A 23,706-nucleotide genomic window follows, 5' to 3' on the forward strand; every position below is an offset into this window, starting at 1 on the left:
AATACCTCCTATCTGCTTTTTCATGAATTTTGTAGGAGATGAAAAACTTGTTTGGGCCACCTCGTGTTTTCATATATTTTTTGATTTGTTTTGTAGTAAATCCAACTATCTATTTACTACAAAACAAGTCAAAACTTACGTATGAAAACAGGAGGTGACCGTAAAAAATGTTTTTCGTCTCCTGCAAAACTCATGAAAAAACATATAGGAGGTATTGTCACATCACTGACGATATATTTCAGAGAATGTCTAAAAAATATACTTTGAATGTCCTAAGAACATTCATGGAATGTTTCAACAAGACATTCCGTCTAAACAATATACTGTGAATGTTCAAAGAACATTCGTACACATTCATGGAGTGTTCCAACAAGACATTCAAGGAATGTTTAAAATTCTGACACAGCACTTTCCTGGGACTTTCCAGGGACGTTCGTGTGCTTTTGGGGACATTCCAGGAATGTTTTCAATGTCCTGTGTGTACCTTCTAGGAACATTCCTGGAATGTTTTGTGTTATTAGGGTGAATGAACGAATACTATTACAACTATGAAAATTTTTGAAAAAATAGAATGGCCTATCTATTCTCATATTTTATCTCCAATTTATATGTTTTCACAAAAATAAGCCATGTAATATATCGATGGTCTGTGATGATCGATTGCATGAAACATCTATTTTTGGTAATTGACAGTTATTAGTCGGCGCACACAGTGGAGGCGGTTTCCGCTTACGGTTAAACCGCGCGGACCCGCTTTTAAACGTTTTCAAAATGAATGCACGTCTTTAAATGTACACGAACATAGTAAAAGCAGGTTCGCGCGGGCCAACCGCTTTAACCCGCCTGACCGCTTTTACTAGAATGAGAATTTAGTTTTTTCCGCGCGGTTTTAATGTTTACTCGAATGAGAGTTTAGTTTATTCCCTCTTTTATAATAAGAATTGATAGTTCTCCATGGATTAATTTTATAAATTGTACATTATAATAAACAAAAGTAATGAAATCAATCTTATTGATACCGTAATTTTGTGTGATTTAGGTATTTCTAAAATCATTCCAGTATTAACTATTGCTAAATAAGTACTTAAAAAATAAATTTACAACAAAACTACTTACCTCAATGTTATAACAAGCCTTTCTTCCGGAAGGATAGCCTGCTTATGTAAATTACACCAGTTTTTAATTAAACGATACTCCTTCTTATTAAAGTGCCTATCCGTTCCGGATGTTGGCGATCATCATGGCTATCTTGACTTTGTTTACCGCAGCGCGGAACAGTTCAGTGGTAGTGGTGTTATACCATTTTCGTAAATTTTGAAGCCAGGAAATGCGTCTTCTTCCCGGTCATCTTTTACCATTTACCTTCTCTTGAAGAATCAGTTGGAGAAGGCCGTAGATATTATAATTTTTTTGTTTTGGTGGTTATGAGAATTTCACACTCTTTCCCCATTCTACGCAGGACTTCCACATTAGTAATTCGGTCAACCCAGGATATACGTAAGATGCGCCTATAACACCACATTTCGAAAGCTTCGAGCCGATTCACAGATGCAACAGTTAGTGTCCACGCTTCCATTCAGTAGAGCAGAACTGTGAATATGTAGCATTTCAACAGACAGTATTTTGTTTTTAATGATATGTCTCGACATCGTTGTCGACTCGTTGAAAATGGGTCTCATTCTAAAGTATACTGCTTTCGCTTTTATTATTCTCTGTTTAATTTCTGTTGAGTAGTCCCATTGGCTATTTAAATTCGTACCCAGATATGTATATTGCTCAACTCTTTCGATATTCTGTTGGTTGACTGTAAGTTGAGCGTTTAATATTGGTTTTAACGATACTCCACTTCCTCCAAAATATATTTAAAAGTCTCTTGAGTCATTCTCATATACTGGAAGAATCGTTCATTATCTTTTAATTTTTGAAATAGATGATGATATTCTCCATAAATTAATCTTTCTCGATTAATAGGATGTACACCAACTCTCTTTCTTTTCAGTTTAGTCAAAACAGAATTCCAAAGCAATTATATCGGAAGACGACATTTTGCTACAAGTAGTAGACGCAACTGCCAGCCAAATGTGAACGATCTATCTCGCTTTTACCCGTCTTCACTGTGTTACCATACACGCGCGCGAGAACCGCGCGGTTTGCCCGTAAGCAGGAACCCGCTTCCACTATGTGTACCGCCTTATGGGATGGCGGTTGTTGACCAAACACCGGTTTTCGGTTATACCGTTTTTTTACCTACGGTTTAACTTGGTGGTTATAACCGGTCAAAAAAACCGGTTATTCCAAAAACCGGTGTTCGGTTCTTTTAGTCATAGCCAGTATCCAATAGGTTACATTTACATTGCGCTTTAGTTTGCGTCACTTCGAATCCATATCAGTATAGAAATCAGTCATCAGTGTTGTGAAATTGGTTTCAGTCAGCTTAAAATTTCTCATTTAGGCGCGGGGGTGAAAAATTTTCCCATTTTTTCTCTGAATTCAGTATGTTTTCTGCTTATCCGGTTTTTCACCGGTTATAACCGAGACAAGAAAACAACCGGAAAAACCGATTATTGCAAAGCTTCCCATCCCTAATTGACAGTGAAGTGAAAGACAGTTCCTTAGCCAAATTAAAAGATAGCTGATATTCCTTCGAAATTTGTCTACATACCTTTCTATTTTCCGCGCTCTCTTTGTTCTCTCTTCATCTTAGGCCAATTATTCCATGAACTCTTATTAGAGTTCTTCTCTAGCTATTATACGGTCTTCCTTTTCTTCTTTTCTTTTTCTTCCGTTTGGTTGATATTCGAGTGCCTGTCTGGTAGTATTATTTTGGTCTTTCCTTAGTGTGTGTCCAATCCATTTCCATTTCCTTCTATTAATCGTTACTTTTAATTTTCTCATGTTTTATTTTTCTCCATAGTTCTGCGTTTGTTATTTTATCAGCAAGTATATTTTTAGAATTTTTCTCAATGATTTATTAATAAAAGTTTGTGTAAGTTTTTTGGTATGTGGTTGTTTCTTTCTGTCTTCATACAAAATAATAAAAAACCGCTAAAGGCCGTAAAAATGAGTGGCGCATACAATATTCCAGCTACAAAATATCTGATATGAAAATTACGTGGCGCGAAAATGTATTTTCATTTTGATGCAAAACAAAATTCTAGTTTTATTTTAAAAGATTTTTCCATAATATTTGCTAAATTTGAAGTAAACGTGCCACAAAAGAGTAAATTTGATACAGTTTTAATTTTGAAACTCTTTTGTGGCGCGTTTACTTCAAATTTAGCAAATATTATGGAAAAACCTTTTAAAATAAAACTAGAATTTTGTTTTGCATCAAAACGAAAATACAATTTCGTGCCACGTAATTTTCATATCAGATCTTTTGTAGCTGGAATATTGTATGCGCCACTCATTTTTACGGCGTTTAGCGGTTTTTTATTCTTGTATCAGGAGTTTTTCAAGTTATATACAAATTAAATGTATGAAGTTGAATGCAATATTTCTCGATTACACGTTAAGCTTTATAAATGGTCACCTTTGTCGCATTATCTCCCAAATGATCTAGTGTCCATCGAATGTACACTAGATTTTTTTTCTAGTCGAAATAGATTGAATAAAAATATTGGGATGGCTGGCAAATGAACTCGGATTGCCCGTTGCAGATCAAATTTAGCTTCGTAACCACTACAACTACATAAACCATTTCGGGAATAATCGTTAATTGGATTATACTTTTGTAGCTTAATAACTTCTAAACGGCTTAAGCGATTTTGATCACTAAACATGAGTTTGAAACGTATTGACAAGTAGTATCTGATGCATCTGAGGTCAAGTATGAAAACTAAAGCTGTTACAGAAATTATTGAGCTTGAAAAACCGTTTTTCCCCATAGGAAATAGATTTGATCATACTTATGAAGCGTATAACTTAAAATTTCGAATTTTCCCGGATATGAGGTAAACAACGTTAGATTCGCCTAGAGTCCTTCTACAAACGCTCAGTTATTGGCGCAATTCGTAGGTTAAAATTTTGAGTAATTGTCGAAAAACCAAAATTTTCAAAGTTTTAATCTAACCCTTTTTAATCTTTCAAAGTTTAGTTTTTCAATTTTTTGGCTATACTGAGCCGTGTGTATGTCTGAGCTTGATCGCTTAGGCATCATTTAAAAGCTTAACTCAACCCTATTGATGTGATGTATTTGCGATTTTCCTGTCTCTCCTTGAACCTAAGATATATAATATACGCCCAAAAAATTTGACATTTTGTATCTACCTAGCCCTATAGCTGGCTTACGGGTAGTCAGAAGTCAAAAATTACACCGGTTCTGAATCGGCCCTTACACCCTCTTGAAACTCAGAAAAAAATTCAGATCGGTGTAACTTTTCCACATACATACATACATACATACATATCCACAAACATTTTTCCCCTTAAAAAAAAATAGTTCTAATTCTGAGCTCGGTAACTTTTGAACGGTATAACCGATTTTCAAAATTAAACATGCGTTGGAAAGGTCGAATTTAAGTTTTTGAAATTTTTGGGAGTTTTGGGGACGAGAACGAAAAACAGACCCTAAATGGGAAGGGCCGTAAAATCCACAGCCTTGGACCAAAATGGAGAAGTAACACATGGATGGACGAGTTTTTTCCTAAACTTTAAGATGGGATTTGGCTCAATTGATTGGATGTGGGTTCCACTTTTCCATTGGAACACACATGTTCCCCGGGGCTGGGGTTGATACGAGCATGTGTGTGTGTGTGTGTGTGTGTGTGTGGGATTTGGCTCAATTTTCAATTCAGTCAGATTTAGAAAATCGAAAATTTCGTGTATATATAGTGTCGCATGTAGGGGTGTTGTGCTCCACTGGCGAGAACTGCCGTTCTCTGGTAATTTTCAAAATTACATGTGCGTTGGAAAGGTAATGATCAGTACTATCAGAAGCCGCAAAGGTCGAACTTATATTTTTGAAATTTTTGGTAGTTTTGAGAACGAGAAAGAAAACAGACCCTAAATAGGAATAGACGTAAAATCCACACCCTATGACCAAAATGAAATGTTCACATATGGATGGGCGAGTCTTTTCCTAAATTTTAATTTTTTAATTCAGTCAAATTTAGAAAATCGAAAATTTCGTGTATATATAGTGTCGCATGTAGAGGGGTTGTGCGCCACTAGCGAGAATTGCCGTTTTCTGGGGTCGCCTTGGCCGCATTCTCTCCCAAATGATCTAGTACTTACGACACCAGTGATAAGATAATCCAAGTTCATATCCCAGCCATCCTAATAATTATGTAATTATGGCCGGCAAATGAACTCGGATTGCCCAATCAAACTTAGCATTGTAACCACTACAAGTACATAAACCATGATTGATTAATAACATTGATTTTTTCGATATAAACTAAGTTTCGATAACCAATAAATCGAAAACTATTAAGTTTATCAAAAAAATATAAAACATTTTTTGCTTACAATTAATGTTTTTACCAACATTTGCGGTCAAAATATAATAAAAAATTTCCACCCTCGAGATGGGGTGGCAACCACCCCATGGTAAAAGCGTCTTTCGGCATCATATAGATTTTGATCCTTGGACTATCCACTACTTATTGTCAAATTTTCAAGCAAATCGATCCATTCTGTAAAAATTGCGAAGTGAAAAGTTTAAGTTCTTGGACTAATTATATTTTGGAGCTCTATAACTTCTGAACGGCTGAACTGATGTTGATCACTAAACATGAGTTTAAAACGTATTGACAAGTAGTATCTGATGCATCCAAGATCAAGTATTATAACTGAACGTGTTACAGGAATAATTGAGCTTGAAAAACGGTTTTTCCCATAAGAAATAGATTTGATCATATTTATGAAGCCTATAACTAAAAAATTCGAATTTTACCAGATATCAGATATACACCGTTAGACGCATCCTGAGTCCTACAAACGCTCAGTTATTGGCGCAATTCGTAGGTTGAAATTTTGAGTAATTGTCGAAAAACCAAAATTTTCAAAGTTTAATTTTTCAGTTTTTCGGCTATGGTGAGCAGTGTGTATATCTCAGGTTGATCGCTTAAGCACCATTTGAAAGCTTAACTCAACCCTATTGATTTGGTGTATTTGCGGTTTTCCTGTCTCTCCTTGAACCTAAGATATATACGCCCAAAAAATATGCTATTTATTTTGTATCTACCTAGTCCTCTAGCTGGCTTACGGGTAGTCAGAAGTCAAAAATTAGACCCGTTCTAAATCGGCGCTCAGACCTTCTTGAAACGCAGAGAAAAATTCAGATCGGTGTAACTTTTCCACACACATACATACATACATACATACATACAGTGCTAGTCAAAAGTCCGTACATCCCCTCGTATCTTTTGAACGGTTATACCTATAATAGTGAAATTTGGAGGGAGAAAATAAACGGACGTAAGCTTCTTAACTAGTTATGACAGGTGACGTCATAGTGACAGATGAAGTTACAGAGCCACTGTGACCGATAATTTTAAATGGGACCTTATGGCAAGTGATACCTCGTATGAAAGGTATTTAAAATACCTATTCAGTCATACTAATTTTGTTTGGGTTTAAGCAAATTTTGATGAATAAATGAAATAAATATAAAATTGTAGTTTCGCATTTAATTAATAAAAATTCAAAATTCCGCCTATGATTACTTGTCAAACAGGTTGACGTTGACGTAAAAACTACCAGAGAATTAAAAAACGTCAACTTTTTTGACAAAAATCCATAGGCTGACATTTGAATTTTTATTAATTAAATTCGAAACTACAATATTATATTTATTTAATTTATTCACCAAAATCAAAATCAACTTAAACCCAAAAAAATTAGTATGACTGAATAGGTATTTTAAATACCTTTCAAACGAGGTATCACTTGCTATAAGGTCCCATTTAAAATTATCGGTCACAGTGGCTCTGTAACGTCATCTGTCACTATTACGTCACCTGTAATAACTAGTTAAGAAGCTTACGTCCGTTTATTTCCTCACTCCAAATTTCACTATTATAGGTATAACCGTTCAAAAGATACGAGGGGGGGTACGGACTTTTGACTAGCACTGTATATACATATACATAAACCAAGGTCATAAATCTAAACACACACACACATACATATACATACAAACAAACATTTATAAACATGTTTGTATGTATAAACAAACGTTTATACATACAAACATTTTCCCTTTTTTAAATAAAAATTGAGTCATACTTCTGAGCTCGATAACTTTTGAATGGTATAACCGATTTTCAAAATTAAACATGCGTTGGAAAGGTAATGATCTGTGCTATCCAAAGCCGTAAAGGTCGGGCTTAAATTTTTGAAATTTTTGGAAGTCTTGGGGACGAGAACGAAAAACAGTCTCTAAATGGGAAGGGCCGTAAAATCCACACCCTTGGACCAAAATGGAGATGTAACATAAGGATGGACGAGTCTTTTCCTATACTTTAAGATGGGATTTGGACCAATTTTCAATTCAGTCAGGTTTAGAAAATCGAAAATTTCGTGAATATATAGTGTCGCTTGTAGGGGTGGTGTGCGCCACTGGTGAGAACTGCCGTTCTCTGTGGATAATACTCTGCCCTACAATAATATACTCCTAATACAGCTGTTAAATATTTTAATTTTGGTTAAGGCAGCTCACAAAAAAATGGATTTTGCGGTGGACATCAGAACTCGTCACTAGATCATACGAAACAAAAAATTCAAAAAGATTTAATTATATTATGAGATTCACGAGGTCACAACGTCGAGTTTTTTATTTTTAATGATTTTTGAATTTTTGATATCACTCAGAAATCAAAAAAATGAAATTTTTGGTAAAAATTTTGTGAAAATCAACAGATTTATTATCGTTGAACAAAAAATAAGCAAAAAAAAAATATCTCGACGTTGTTACCTCATGAAATGTCTCAAGAAAATCTGTGCAAAATATCAGGTAGATCGGCTAAGTAGTTTTTCAGTTACAATGTCCACCGCATTTGAAAAAGCAGTTTTCACAAAAATGCGTATAAAGTTTTGACAACTGCATCTCCTTCTTCTTATTTGTCTGCCAAATCGTAAAGTGATGCACATTGGAATATGTTTTTTGAATCGAGGAGTAATCTACAAAAGAGAAGGTGAACAGTTGTTTAACGTTTCTCACTACGCTCAAGCGTGCTGGCGTGAAGTCGCGGCAAAGCGAGTCGAAGGTAGAGATATTCAACACGCTGTATCTCTGGTAATTTTACTCCGATTATTTTGAAATTTTCGGAGAGTATTCTTGAAAGTATGCACTTTTATTTGAAATAACAAAAAAATTAAATATTTCAAACCATAACCCTCCCTTAATTCTGATATCCCGCATTTGTTTCAGATTATCTTTAAGAAGTTACATGCATGTTGTGTCTTTATTATTCTTTGTTCTACATCTGATCCACTACTTCCTCTCTTTGTCTTCCATTTATTTTATTTTAGTGTCGTGGCTGTTGTTTTTTTTTAAGTTTCGTTTTTTCTGGGTTTATTTTCTTCTACATATAGTTGCGATATTCGGTTAGAAGACAAATGTCTGCGAACTCCAAATACTTCGACTGGCTATGCAAGTTTCACCTAATACCTGTTTTTTATCGCTTACTTTCTCCATGATTCAATCCGTTATGATTAGGAATAGTCTCAGGAACAGTACACATTCTTATTTAACTCCGATTTGTATATATCTTCTACCGTTTCTCCTGCATGTTTCAGTTTGCCTCTGTATCTCTGGTAGAATAACCTAATCAGGTTAATATAGGTATTTCATCGGTAGTCCGGATAGTTTCAGAATCTTCCACATTTGCTCTCTGTTAATATTATCGAAGGCCTTTTCGAAGTCAACAAACATTATATTTATATTTCTTTGCCATTCGCTAGCCTGTGCCAAGGTATATCTTAGAGTACGAATGTGATCGATAGTGGAACGTTTAGTAGGAAAGGCTGCTTGGTTGCTTCTTAGTTTCTTCTCTAGATCTGGAGTCAGTCTGTTCAATACAATCTTGGACATTATTTTGGATGTGGTGCTCAGCAGTGCTATTGTTCGCCCATTCTCACATCTACGTTTGCGTCGGCCTTTATTAAATCTATCGGTAGGTTGTCACTTCCAGGGGCTTTGTCATGTTTGAGTTGTGTCAGTGTGTTTTGTATTTCTACTTTCGTAATTTCATCGGTGCTAACGCTCACTCAAAAAAATTTAGTTCGTAATATTGATTAACAGTGATTACTGAATAGTATTTCGTTGTCACAACAATTTAATTTGTTGTTTCAACGAACTTTTAGACATTGACGAATGTATTTGGTTATTGTCACAATTATTGAATAATAATTGTGAGAATAACTAGAGTACATTAATCAATAACACTCAATTTATTCAGCCAATAACTTAGTTTCGTATATTTAATAAATACTGTTAATTCTGGCAGCAACTCACGTTCTTGATTTCGTAGATGACAAGCAATTACCTTGGTTTATCGTGACAACGTACAGATTTCATTAAAACAATGTACAAATGTTGTTAATATAGAGTAATATATGATTATTGAATAGATGTAAATTGATTGTTGTGACAACGAATGCATTAATCAATCTACTACTGCATTTAATACCCACAATCAATGCGTTCATTGTGACAATAATCGTAGTTGTTGAGACAATAAATGTTTTGCTTGACCATTTGAAAGGTAACGGCTTTTCCTTATCGTGATACTCCTAGCTTCTCTGTGTTACGGAAGTGCCGAATAATAATTGCATTTCGTTTTCAAGTGTAGTCCGTAGTAGAAGGAAGTTTTTGTGTGTCTATTATCGTGAAATTTCGGTCGAATTCTTTTTAAATGTATTCATTTTTTTCGAATCCTAAGAAAACTAATTATTATTTTTGAAAATTTAAATGCAAAATAAAATATTACAGTATTATCGAGGGTCTGAAGTCCCTAAGAACCTCTATAATGATTATTTTAATAAGTCACAGGGGTGAAAAAGAGAAAATTTAGTATGATTTTTAATTTCAAATAGGCATACCATTCAACAGAAACTTTTTGTTTATTCTAAGGGACTCTCTGCCCCTTGGTAATAATGTAATATTTTATTCTGCGTTTAAATTGTTCAAAAATACTTATAAGTTTTCTCAGAATTCCAAAAAAAATAAATGCGTTTAAAAAGAATTCGATCGAAATTTTGCACCTGCGCTCTCAAAAAGGATTAAAGTGTTATACATTTTTGTAATCACTATTTCAAACGCTTTTAAATAAGCTGTCACATGACTACTTTCCCATTAAAAAAATAAAAGTTACGCCGCGCCTGTCACCTGAAGAGGAATCGCGTAAAGTTCGAAACATTGATGTTATAATATACTTTGATTATTTTAAAAATCGACCTGTCCGAGCGTTTTGCTTATGTGTTAAAAATAAATAAGTTAATAAGGGGGTGGGGGAGTGTAAGACTTATTCCAGTACACTGTATAAGTGAAATCATATGAAAAATCACACAGTGTAAAGTCCTTTAGGTTAAGGACAAAAAAGGGGGATTTAAAGAATTATTATTAATCAATTAATATCATACATAGTAGGAATGAACGAAACTTATTGTACATAAGAATGAATAGAATTGATTGTAATAAAAGCCGTATTTATTGTGGGAATGAACGGAATTAATTGTAACAATAAACGGAAATAATTGCAGAAGTAAACGAAATACGTTAGGAGAAATATCACTGTTATTGACACAACGAATAGTCTTCGTCGGCCAATTAACGACGTTGTTGTTTCAATAAATAATGTTCGTTAACTCAGTGAACAGAGTTCGTAATATCAATAAATAGTGTTCGTTGACTCAATGAACAGAGTTCGTAATACCAATAAAGTGATATTATGGTATACATAATGAATGTTCATCCATTCAATAAACGTAATACATTGGCTCAACCAACGAAAATAATGAATTGATGAACATCGTTTTGTTGTCCCAATAAAACCAAGAATTGGACAAATTTTAAGTATTGCGTTTGTTGTCTGAATTAACATTTTTATTGATATTACGTACCTTTTTCGTTGAGTGCTTAATTCCTGTATTTCATTTTCTTTGTCTATGTCTGGTGTAAACGGAGACGACATGGCAAAGTAAAGGTACACGAAATGGACAAAATGTACAGATTATTAATGAAAAGATACCCATAAATGAACATACATTAGATATACATAATATGTTAGATATACATATAAAAGATAATTGGAACTTTGTTTATTTTGTTAATAAAACCAAATATAATTATTAATTATACATAAACGGAAACTACTAAAACTACTTTAACATCCTAATATAAAACAAAACTATACTACGGAAAAAATATTGATATTAAGCTTTTTTAAAGAATTTTTCAACCCACTTTTATTTTTTTATATCCTTTGATAATTTGAGTTTTTACACCATATTTTTCAGCGAACTGTTGTGAATTGTAATCATACTTATATTGACAAACGTTTCTCTTTTACAACTCTTTTACGACATTTTATTATAGGCAGGGCCGGACTGGCACATAAAAAAGGCGCCAACCCAAATCCTAAAAAAGGCGCCAGATCCCCCCCCTTCTTTACATCAAACTTTTTTCAAATCCTAAGGCATGTATTTTCAAGTAGCGCTATAAATATTACTTGTGATTTTTTTAAGTTTATTTTAATTTAAATCCATAAAGTAATTTACTATTTTTATTGGAAATAGTAAATTATATTATGATGCCATAAAAACATAGCTTCAGTTTCCCAGTATCCCTTTTACTCCGTTACATTTTTTGGTGATCTCTGGAGATTTAAAACAAATTTTTGAAAAATGAGTAATTTTTCAACTGCTTCTACAGAGGAATCCACTGGTTCAAAAACAATTAACAAAAATCATGATTGGTGTTCAATATAAGTCATTTTTTGAATTTTTTCAAATTTTTAGAGCGCTCTGACACTCCATATAATAGAAGAGTAAACTTAGATAAAATATCCGCGATCCGTACCTGAGTGGTGAATGACCTAGATCAGACAGCCGCAAACGGAGCCCTCGAAGAACTGACGAAACCCTTTGAAATTTGAAATTCAAGCCTTAACGTGGGTAAGAGCGCACTGCCTCGCCGGACAGTATAATTCGCCCATACTCATGGGAACTATATGGATAAGTATTTAATCACGCAGGAAAAAATAAAACAAAACGAAGGGACAATGGAGCGAGTCACCGGTGGTGATGCAAGCTGGAACAAGCTATGAATGAGATGATAATGTGTTCATCAGTGGTGAAGAGAACAGAGGGAAAGTACTCGGCGAAGAAGAAAAAAGGAAGGAGACTTCGGAAAAAGGGGATCTGTTGGAAGAATTCCGGTCAGGGGTAGGGACCTGAACAAGACGGAGCTTCCAGCAGAGGCAACCTTGCAAAGGAACTCCTCACTTGGGGAGAAAAGGTCTAGAGAGAAGGAGTAGAGTTCCGAAATAACGGCTGTGGTAAGAGCAATGAATAAACCTACCAGAGTTACAAATATTTTACTGAAACTAATGTCCGACCATAAGAACACGAAAGTCGAAATCAAGAATGAGGTAAAAAACCTTAAAACTGTCACCAAAGACATCTTCTTTTTGTATAGACATGCCTGTCTGTTTTTTCAATGTGCCTCCAGTAAGCTGTCGTTCCATCGTTTTCGTGGTCTTTCCACTGATCGTCTTCCTATTCGAGAACCGTCTCGCGCTGTCCTTAAACTATCGAAGACCACTGTCGATCGAAGACATGGAGGGCACTTTCAGAGAAGTCGCCCTCGGCAGCATTGAGAACCGAAATTTAATAGTGGAGAAAAGCGGTGAGGAAGGAACAACTAAGAGGCGGCAAGCGTGTCCACACAAATGGACTTCGAAGAGTTCTTTCCCGAATAACTTAGTGAAAGAAAGATACAAATGATCGCAACGGTTCTGAACTCAAGGGAAAGAGGCTTTGAAAAAATGAACATTATAAATTCGAATAGGAAGAAGATCACTTTACTTTACGGCCGTCAAACTGGGAAGAGGAAATAAACCTCCAGGCGACTTAGTAATGGTCTTGGAACCTGGACTTCTAGGTGAAAGGGAAAGGTCCAACGACCTGACCAGAAAAAACCGAAACTGGTAGTAAGTGCAGTAGGTACATACAGACCAAGAGACCTCCCACTTAATTCTATGATCATAATTACAAGGTAGAGTCAGGAAAAAGAGAACCGGGAAAATCGTCAGACTATTTTCATGATCCCTGTAGAGAAAGGGGTGACGGAAATGGAAGGGGACAAGAGACTACTGGCAATTATCTCTAAATTATTGAAAACATAGAGACACTGGAGACCAGAGAGGCGCCCCTAAGAGTATAGGGGGCTACAGAAGTAGGAACCTCAGGAAACTCCTCGAACTCATTTTTATGGGTATGGACCTCCACCTCACGCTGGAGGAGTATGAACGTGGTGACGCAGAAGGTGATCGTGAAGGGAGGTGGAAAATCATACGCCGAGTTGCTAAAGCTAAACAAAGGCAGTGCAGACGCGAGGAAAAGTCAAATTGGTGTCAAAAGCGCTAAGAAAGAAGATTAGGTACAGGGATCTAAAGCTCGAAGTGGCATGGAAAGAACAGGCCGAACACCTGAAGAAGATAAGCGTGGCCCGCACAGAGGAAAACGTAGTAGAGAACGTCCGGGGCTATCAGGACCAGGTGGATATATTTAATATAGACAGTGATGTCAAAAAGGAAGAAATCCTGAGGCAGGTTCGCAGGTTTATAAACAGCAGAAAATCTAACACATCAAACTCGTCTCTATAAGGGAAAATATAGAAGGCAACACAAACGTCACAGTCAGACTGACGCGCATCGCAGTCAAAAAAGCACTGGAAAAAGAACATATTGGCTATAACTCGTGAAAGATACGAAAGAGAGACTACATGTCCAGCGATGCTTCAGATGCCTACAGTTCGGTCATGGTAAAACCGACTGCAAGGGAGAAAACAGCGACTCCTGCTACAGATGTGGCCAGGGAGGACATCAGGCACGAGAGTCCAGTAGTGAGGCGACTTTTTGCCTCACTTCAGTGCCCGGAGTATAAATGGGATGTGAATAATTAATGGGATGTTACAATATCGACAAGCTCTTATTTTTAAACGATGCATATCGAATTTCTTAAAGATTTATACCAAACATTAAAATGGCCAGTTTTTGCGCATTCTGACAAAGTTGCGTTTATACTACGCTCACGGGCTTCATTATGTAGGATTCTAGGGCCCAACAATCCTACATGTATAATGTAGTTATGGAACGCAGAAGAATGCATTCATATATTTTAGGCCAATTGTGAGATGTAACACTCTTATATTATAATAGAAAGAGCGGATATTGATATCTACGAAAGGCGCCTGAATCGTAAAATTGGTCTTCAAGGGCGCCGCGCGTCGTATCTAAGTCATTTGATTATCTAATACCTGATACAAGTTGACAATTTGTATTTTGTTGTACCCAATGGCTTCATTATTTAGGATTCAGGGGGGCAACAATCCTATATGTATAATGTGGTTATAAAGAGCAGAAAACTGCACCTGTCTATTATAAGCCAATTGTGGGATGTAACACTGTTTGTATCAAGTATCAGATATAATAATAATATAATATCGTATGGCATTTTTGCCGGGGAGATCCTTTCGGATAGTTCCAGCGCCAATTACATCTTTAACCCTGTTTCAAGTAACTAGTGTCGATGTACACTAGCCCAGGGGGACCGACGGCTTAACGTACTCTCCGAGGCACGGTGAGACGGCTCGTGTCATTATTGGAAATGAAAATGGTTTGTCTTTGGCAGGGATCGAACCTACGTCTACTGGCGTATGAGGCCAGCGTTTATGCCGTTACCCACGGCCGCTCACATCAAGTATCAGATAATTAAATGGCTTAGATGCAACGCGCAGCTCCCTCGAACACCATTTTTATAATAGAAACAGCGGAAATTGGTACCTACGAAAGGCGCCCGAATCGTAAAAATTATCTTCGAGAGCGTCGCGCGTCGTGTCTGAGCTATTTACCTATTATAATAGAAACAGCGGATATTGATACCTACAAAAGGCGCCAGATTTTAAAAATGGTCTTCGAGGGCACCGCACGTCGTATCCAAGCTATTTATTATAATAGAGATAGTGGATATTGATACCTACAAAAGACAAAGGAATCTAAAAATGGTCTTCAAGGGTGCCGCCAGTCGTATCTAAGCTATTTATTATAACAGAAACAGCGGAAATTGACACCCACGAAAGGCGCCCGAATCGTAAAAATTATTTTCGAGGGCGCCGCGCGTCGTGTCTAAGCTATTTATTATAATAGAGACAGCGGATATTGAGACCTACAAAAGGCAAAGGAATCTAAAAATGGTCTCCAAGGGCGCCGTGAGTCGTATCTAAGTTATTTATTATAACAGAAACAGTGAAAATTATTGATACCTACGAAAGGCGCCCGAATCGTAAAAATTGTCTTCGAGGGCGCCGCGCGTCGAATCTAAGCTACCTATGTATTATAAGAGAAAAACAAGATATTGATACCTACGAAAAGCGCACGAATCGTAAAAATGGTCTTCGAGGGCGCCGCGCGTCGTATCAATGCTATTTGATTATCTGATACTTGGTAAAAGTTATACTTTGTTGTACCCACTGGCTTAATTATACTGGGTTGGGCTAAAGAATGGAACCAAGCAAATATCTTTGAAACGAAAAGAACAATCTTTTTGAAACTTTGCTTGCAAGTACAGTGACGCAAAACGCATCTGTTGCTATACTTTTTGTTACTAGTTCACTTCCGGTTTCACCGGAAATACCCTTAACTTATTTATTTTAAATGGGACACCCTGTATATTTTTACAGATTTTGAAAGAACTTATTATTTTTAATTCATACATATCAAATTTGGAAGAAAAAATAGTTAAAAAGTGTCTGTAGATAATTTTTTTGATTAAAAATAAACGAGTACTAACATCCATACTATAGACTAAAACTATTGTTGTATTTATTTGAATTTAGCATAGTAGGTAACTGTTACTGAACTAATTGACAGAAATAAGTTTTATTCAAAATGGTTCATTTAACCTTCGGATGACCAAGCGGGGGAAATTGTGACCCCAGCGTATGTTTTTCTTTAATAAATTCAAAAGTATTTTCAATTTTTAACTCATTATTTTTTTATTTACTTTAATATCATTCTGGATATCCTCATATTTTGAAATAAAAAAAAGTCCCTATATTTTACGAATAAAAAATATATTCTGAAGTTTATGTTTAGTAAAATACCGTATATTATGTGTAATTCCAAGTAGTTTTACGCTAATGACGTCGACTTTGCAAAGTAACAAGACACTTACTTAACATACACACTACACATGACACTAATACTCATGTTATGACTGGCGGAATAACATAAATTCCATGCCATAAAAAAAATAAATAAAAAAAATATAAAAAAAATAAAAAAAAAACTTAATTTTTTTGTTAATTGTCATTTTTGACCTGGGGTCATTTTCTCCCTTGGTCATCCGTGTAACAAAAAAAGGTTTGTCATCGGAAGATTAAGTGAAAGAGATCGCATTGAAATATTAATGATAATCGGTTATGGTGATCGTGTTAGAACTCATGACGAGGTGTGTAATATTTTTAATGAATTGCATCCTGAAAGAAATCCTATATCACGTTCAATGGTTACTAAAACATTGAAACGTTTTAATGCAGCTGGGATAGTCAAACATTTGCCAAAAACTGGAAGACCAAGGACTGCAACGAACTAAGTTATTAAACAAAATATTGCAATTGATTTAAAGGAATCACCTTAAACTTCCACAACAAATTTGGCACTAAACCATGGAATAAGTCAACGTTCTGTAAGGAGAATATTGAAAATGGAAAATATCATCCGTATAAGATACAATTGGTTCAAGAATTGTCAGATGATGATTTTGACCGACGCACGGCTAGAATTTTGCGAACGAATGATGGACATTTGTAACAATGACGAACATTTTGCAAGTAATGTAGTGTTTTCCGATGAGGCAACTTTTTGCTTAAATGGAACCGTTAACCGCCATAACTGTAGGTATTGGTCGAATGAGAATTCTCGTTGGATTATGGAAGCACATACCCAACATCCACAAAAGTTAAATGTTTGGATGGGAATTGTCCAAAATAGACTAATAGGCCCTTTTTTCATAGACGGAAATTTGAATGGTGACAAGTATTTAAATTTACTAAATAACCAAATTATTCCTGCACTTCACAGAATGGCCAGTTACCACAAAATTTTTGGTTTCAACAAGATGGAGCGCCTCCCCACTATGATCGACGGGTTAGGGATTTTTTGGATATGAATTTTCCAAATCAATGGATTGGACGTAGAGGATTCCTAGAGTGGCCAGCTCGTTCTCCCGACCTTAACCCGTTAGATTTTTTTCTTTGGGGTTATCTAAAATCACGGGTTTACGTTAATAGACCAACATGCTTGCAGGATTTGAGACAGAGAATAATTGATGAATGTGATCTAATACGTAAAGAAATTCTGGAAAGAGTAACTCAAGAATTTATTTATAGGCTTGCACGTTGTCAAGAGGTGAATGGCGGGCATTTTCAACATTTGAAATGATTTTTTTTATTTTTATTATCATTGGTCTAACGTAAATAAATTAACCTATTTTTTAACTGTAAAGAGAATTATTTCTTGTTTTAATAGTTTTTTCTTCCAAACTTGGTATTTATGAATTGCAAATAAAAAGTCCTTTTAAAATCTGCAAAAATATACAGGGTGTCCCATTTAAAGTAAATAAGTTAAGGGTATTTCCGGTGAAACCGGAAGTGAACTAGTAACAAAAAGTATAGCAACAGATGCGTTTTGCTTCACTGTACTTGCATGCAAAGTTTCAAAAATATTGTTCTTTCCGTTTCAAAGATATTTGCTTGGTTCCATTCTTTAGCCCAACTCTGGAGTTGGGATAAAGTATGGAACCAATCAAATATCTTTGAAACGAAAAGAACAATATTTATGAAACTTTGCATGCAAGTACAGTGACGAAAAAGGCATCTGATGCCATATTTTTTGTTACTACTCCAGTTTCGGTTTCACCGGAAATACCCTTAACTTATTTACTTTAAATGGGACACCCTGTATATTTTTGCAGATTTTAAAAGAACTTGTTATTTTTAATTCATACATACTAAGTTTGGAAGAAAAAACTATTAAAACAAGAAATAAATCTCTTTACATTTAAAAAATAGGTTAATTTATTTACGTTAGAGCAACAATATTAAACATAAAAAAATAATTTAAAATGTTGAAAATGTTTGCTGTTCACCTCCTGACAACGTGCAAGCGTATAAATAAATTCGTGAGTCACTTTTTGCAAGATTTCTCCACGTATTAGTTCACATTCATCAATTATTATTCTTTGTCTCAAATCCTGTAAGCATGTTGGTCGCCTAACGTAAACACGTAATTTTAGATAACCCAAAGAAAAAAATCTAACGGGTTGAGGTCCGGAGAACGAGTGGGCCACTCTATGAATCCTCTACGTCGAATCCATGGATTTGGAAAATTCATTTCCAAAAAAATGAAAATTCACCATAACCTATTATCATTAATATTTCAATACGATCTTTTCCACTTAAATGAACCATTTTTAATACAACTTATTTCTGTCAATTAGTTCAGTAACAGTTTTACCTACTATACTAAATTCAAATAAGTCATGCAGTGCATGTAAACAACAATTTTATTCTACAGTATAGATGGTACTCGTTTATTTCCTATTACGTTGTATTAATACAAAAAATTATCTAAGACACTTTTTAACAAATTTTCTCTACCAAATTTGGTATGTATGAATTAAAAATAACAAGTTCTTTTAAAATCCTCAAAAATATATAGGGTGTCCCATTTAAATTAAATAAGTTAGGGGTATTTCTGGTGAAAACGGAAGTGGAATAGTAACAAAAAATATGGCAACAGATGCCTTTTGCGTCACTGTACTTGCACGCAAAGTTTCATAAATATTGTTCTTTTCGTTTCAAAGATATTTGCTTGGTTCCCTTTATCCCAACCCAGTATAATTGGTTTGCGGAATTTTGAAACAGGCCGTAAGTACAGGTGGCCGGTAACACAGGTTTTACTGTAATTAATATAACACCACTCACGCACTCACACTCACTGATTAATTTTATTGGCTTTTAAGATACCTAAATAATTTTTTAAAGTTTCATCAGTTCTTCAGAGCATTTCTTGAAGGGCTATTAATTATTATGGCATAAGAGAATAGGCGTTTCCTTGACTTTGCGAATGGACTGATACTGAAAACGGCGTTTTTGCGTGTTGCTATTAATTTGCTCTCCCACATGCGGCGACAAGTTTGTACTTGCAAAAAGTACTCGGAAAATGTACTCGTATAATAAACGCGGGTACCGGGTATTTACCCATATGCTACGGGTACGAGTACTGTTTGTTGTAATTTTGTGTACAATTTGTTGTAATAGCTTAAATTATTCCACTATAAAAACGTATTTGAAACAGAGCAGCATGTTGACACTACTGATACTATAATGAAATTTAGGGGAATTTCTCTACAGAAGACGGATTACATATTTATTTTGATTCTTACTCTGTAAAATGCCTTCTTGAAGTCAATCAGACACAGAAATATACAGAACTCGATCGCCCACCGGTGAATCGAGTAGTAAAGTCCAACAGATCCTAACTATTATTGACCTGAACCGGTAGATTTGGAGCTGTAAATTTTGTTAATTTCAGCTTAACTGTAGAGTACATTCTTTCACGGTTTTTGCTCTAAATTTTAAAGAACCGCTTGGATTGACATGAAATTTGGCACACGCATAGCTTACATGCCAAAGAAAAAAAGTGATATTGTGCCGATGTGTGCTTTTGCCCTGGGGGTGACTTTCACCCCCTCTTGGGGGTGAAAAAATATAAGTCCAAAATAAGTCCGGAAATTGATAAACTGACTAATTTTAAGTAACTTTTGTTCTATAGAACTTTTTCGCTAACTCAACACTTTTCGAATTATTTGCGAGTGAGTATGTTCATTTTTCAACAAAATAACTACATTTTTAGACGGTTTTTCGCAAATAACTCAAAAAGTAAGTATTTTGTCGAAAAAAACGTTCTTAGCAAAAATATGGCCTGTAAAAAAGTAAAAAAATGGTGTACGCCTTAGGTCTCTGGACCTCGTAAAGCCGGAGTTATAGCCAATGAAAAATAGATTGATATTCACCAAATTTCAAATAGAATATTTTGAAGTGAAATATCCAAAAAATTAAGCACTTTTTGGGGAGAATCCATTATAACTTTTTAAAGTGATTAAAAAGAGCTTTATTTCTGTTTTTATAAAAAGTTTTTATCATTAAATTTAAGCAAGTTACGCTCAAAATAAAGTTGCTCCCTTTTGTTTTGGCAAAAAGTCGGGAAAATCACCCCCTAATTAGTATCTCAAATGAACTTAATCGTTACGACTTCACAAGTTTCTTGACTCGCGTATGTATTGTTTATATGATCTGTAAGTTTCATCGATTCAAAGTGCTTATTTTTTAAAAAAGAATGTGTGTGAACTTTGTACGCACGTAAGAAGTTATACTTCTATTATAATATAATTTTAACGAAATAAATATACCTACTTAACAGTTACAATACAAAAAATTAACAATAATTACCAAAAATGAACCAAAACTTAACAATGCCAAATATTAAAAAAAAAAGAAAAAAATATGAATCTTCCGGGATATAAAAATAGATGTTTTATTATTTTACGCCCAAGGAAGACACATCCAAAGACACAAAATTATAATAAAAAACCTTTTAAACCACCTTTTTCAAATTGCGCAAGTTGTATTATTAATATTAATGTTAATAAATGAAATATAAATATTTTGACGTTTCACAATTTGACAATTCATTTTTAACTGCAGTGCCTTAAAATTTTTAAAGCACTAGTGCCTTAAAGTAGCATTTTTAACGCTCCTATGGAGTCCTAAAAATTGCATTTTTAACACGTTTGTAGAAAAATATATTTAAAAACACTAATATATTCTTTCCACGCCTTTTCTGGACTGATACATACATAAATTAAAACATTTTGAAGTATATTTTCAAAAATATAATATGAAAACTATTTAAAAAGGCAGTATAACTATTAACACATTCGCGGTCATGACTGCATATGAAGTCATTTACTCCATAAGAATACGTGTATCAAATGACAGCGTGTCCGCGAATGTGTTAACTAACCTTTGTTGTTTCTCTTCCCACAAATTTTAAAACGCAACAACCATACACAACCAAACCGTAAACCGTCCAAACCACAGGTGCGCTACAGCTGCCTTGGATAATTATTGACATGTCATTTGAACATCCAATCAGAACAAAGTTATAATTTAATTTTGAAAAATATGATTTTTTTCAAAATAACTTAAATAATAACTAACTAAAAATTGTTAGAGATACCAAAAATCTCGAAAAACAAAAAAAGTCAGCATTGCTTTTCTGAATATCATGTATTTTTTTGTTTTTCTGTTAGACAAAAATTGATTAAGATTTGGTGTTTCTAAATTTGCATACATTCGTGATCAGTGACTCGTTCAACCCCTTTTAACTACAGCCCTTTCAAAAATAAGGAACCGATGAAACTTACAGATCATATAAACAATACATACGCGAGTCAAGAAACTTGTGAAGTCGTAACGATTAAGTTCATTTGAGATACTAATTAGGGGGTGATTTTCCCGATTTTTTTACCAAAAAAAAGGGACTAACTTTATTTTGAGCGTAACTTGTTTACTTTTGATGCTAGAAATTTTTTTTATAAAACAAAAATTAAGCTTTTTTTTAAACACTTTAAATAAGTTGTAATAAGTTTTCCCCGAAATGTGCTTCATTTTTGGTTATTTCACGTTAAAGTATTCCATTTTAAATTTTACGAATATGAACCTATTTTTAATTAGCTATAATTCTGCTTCTACTAGGTATACAGACGTAATATATACAAAATTTTTTTAAATATTTTACAGGCTATATTTTTGCTAAGAATCTTTTTTCGACAAAATACTTACTATTTGAGTTATTTGCAAAAAACCGCCTAAAAGCGTGGTTATTTTATTGAAAAATGAACATATTCACTGGCAAATAACTCGAAAAATATTGACTTATTGAAAAAACTCTATAGAACAAAAGTTTCTTAGAATTAGTCAGTTTATCCATTTCCGGACTTACTTTGGACGAATATTTTTTCACCCCCAAGGGGGGTGGAAACCACCCTTGGGGCAAGAGCACATATTGGCACAATATCACTTTTTTCTTTGACTTGTTAGCTATGTGTATGCCAAATTTCATGTCAATCCAAGCGGTTCTTTAAAATTTAGAGGTTTTGCAATATTTTACCGTTAAAGAACGGACTACTGCGCGTTAGAACAAAAATGAAGTTGCCAATCAAAAATATTATATTATATTTTCACAAAAAAATTTTTACTGGAAACTAAATTTTTGTTAGGTTTTATTAAACTCTAATTAATAAATATCTAAATTTTTGGAATTAGCTGTTGTGCAACTAAATACATTTCTTTTAGCTGCCCCTAGCCACCATTTGGGTATCATAGATGGTGAGAATGCCACACTGGGCGAGTTTCCCTATATAGTCGCCGTGGAAGATTGCGATGGTTTATGTTTTGTAAAATGCGGTGGCGTTTTGTTAACCGAAAGTTGGATTCTCACTGCTGGCCATTGTAACAAAAAGGAAATGTTCGACGATCTTCAGGTATATTGTACATCATTATTTTATATTTCTTAAATTACTACAATCTTAACCTGATCCATAAATAACTGGTTTGGGATTAAATTCTCTTAATTAATAGTTATTTATGTACCAAGGGCTTTCAGTACATGTTTATACTCGCGTCTAGAGGCACCCCAATATTTTGCCTGACGAGCTTCTTGACAAATGACTGTCTCAGGATTATCGGGCAATTTGAAAAGCATTTATACATATCATTAAATGGAAAATTAGATGGATTATTTCATTCATAGAGATTCTGACCAATAGAAACTTAAAAGAATAAAAATCACAGCGATTATTTTTGAATGATTTTAACTTCCAATCGAATCAACTAATGAACTTTTAAAATACGGAGGAGATAGACTTCACAAAGAACTAAATATCCTTATAAGTAAAATAATAAATACAGCAAGAATTCCAGAAGAATGGAGAACCATTCAAATGATATCGTGATTTAAGAAAGGTGATAGGGAGGACCCCAGTAACTATAGAGGGATACTGAGCACTACACTGAAACTCACAACAAAAATACTTATTGGAGAATATAATGGCGTGCATAAATATATCGGATGATAGGCCAATCAAGTTAGGTTTTTACTAGACATAACGGAAAAGACGAGGTTTGACGTTGAAATGTGTAGTATGAGATATTACAAAAAGACTACCATCTTTGGATTCATCAATTTTTTAGTGGAACATTTTTTAAATAAACAATCAAAACGTCAAACTTAGTTTTTTACTCATAACTTAAAAACTTGTTTATATGACGTCCACAGGTAACTTTCTCAGAATAAAAAGTTACATCGAATGAGATACGCTAAATAAAAATCGGTTAATAAACAAAAAAGATAT

At 34.5% G+C, this 23,706-nt stretch overlaps 1 protein-coding gene across 1 annotated transcript in view; it reads left to right on the top strand.

The window, feature by feature from the left end:
• LOC126883334 (trypsin-1-like) overlaps positions 1-23,706 on the top strand; it is a 43,705-nt gene that overhangs the window by 6,486 nt on the left and 13,513 nt on the right. Inside the window, exon 2 of the mRNA XM_050648764.1 lies at positions 22,649-22,836. Coding sequence (XP_050504721.1) covers positions 22,649-22,836 — 188 coding nt within the window. The remainder of the gene's footprint in view (positions 1-22,648; positions 22,837-23,706) is intronic.

This window comes from Diabrotica virgifera, chromosome 1 (genome assembly GCF_917563875.1).
Source record: "Diabrotica virgifera virgifera chromosome 1, PGI_DIABVI_V3a".
Lineage (NCBI taxonomy): Eukaryota > Metazoa > Arthropoda > Insecta > Coleoptera > Chrysomelidae > Diabrotica > Diabrotica virgifera.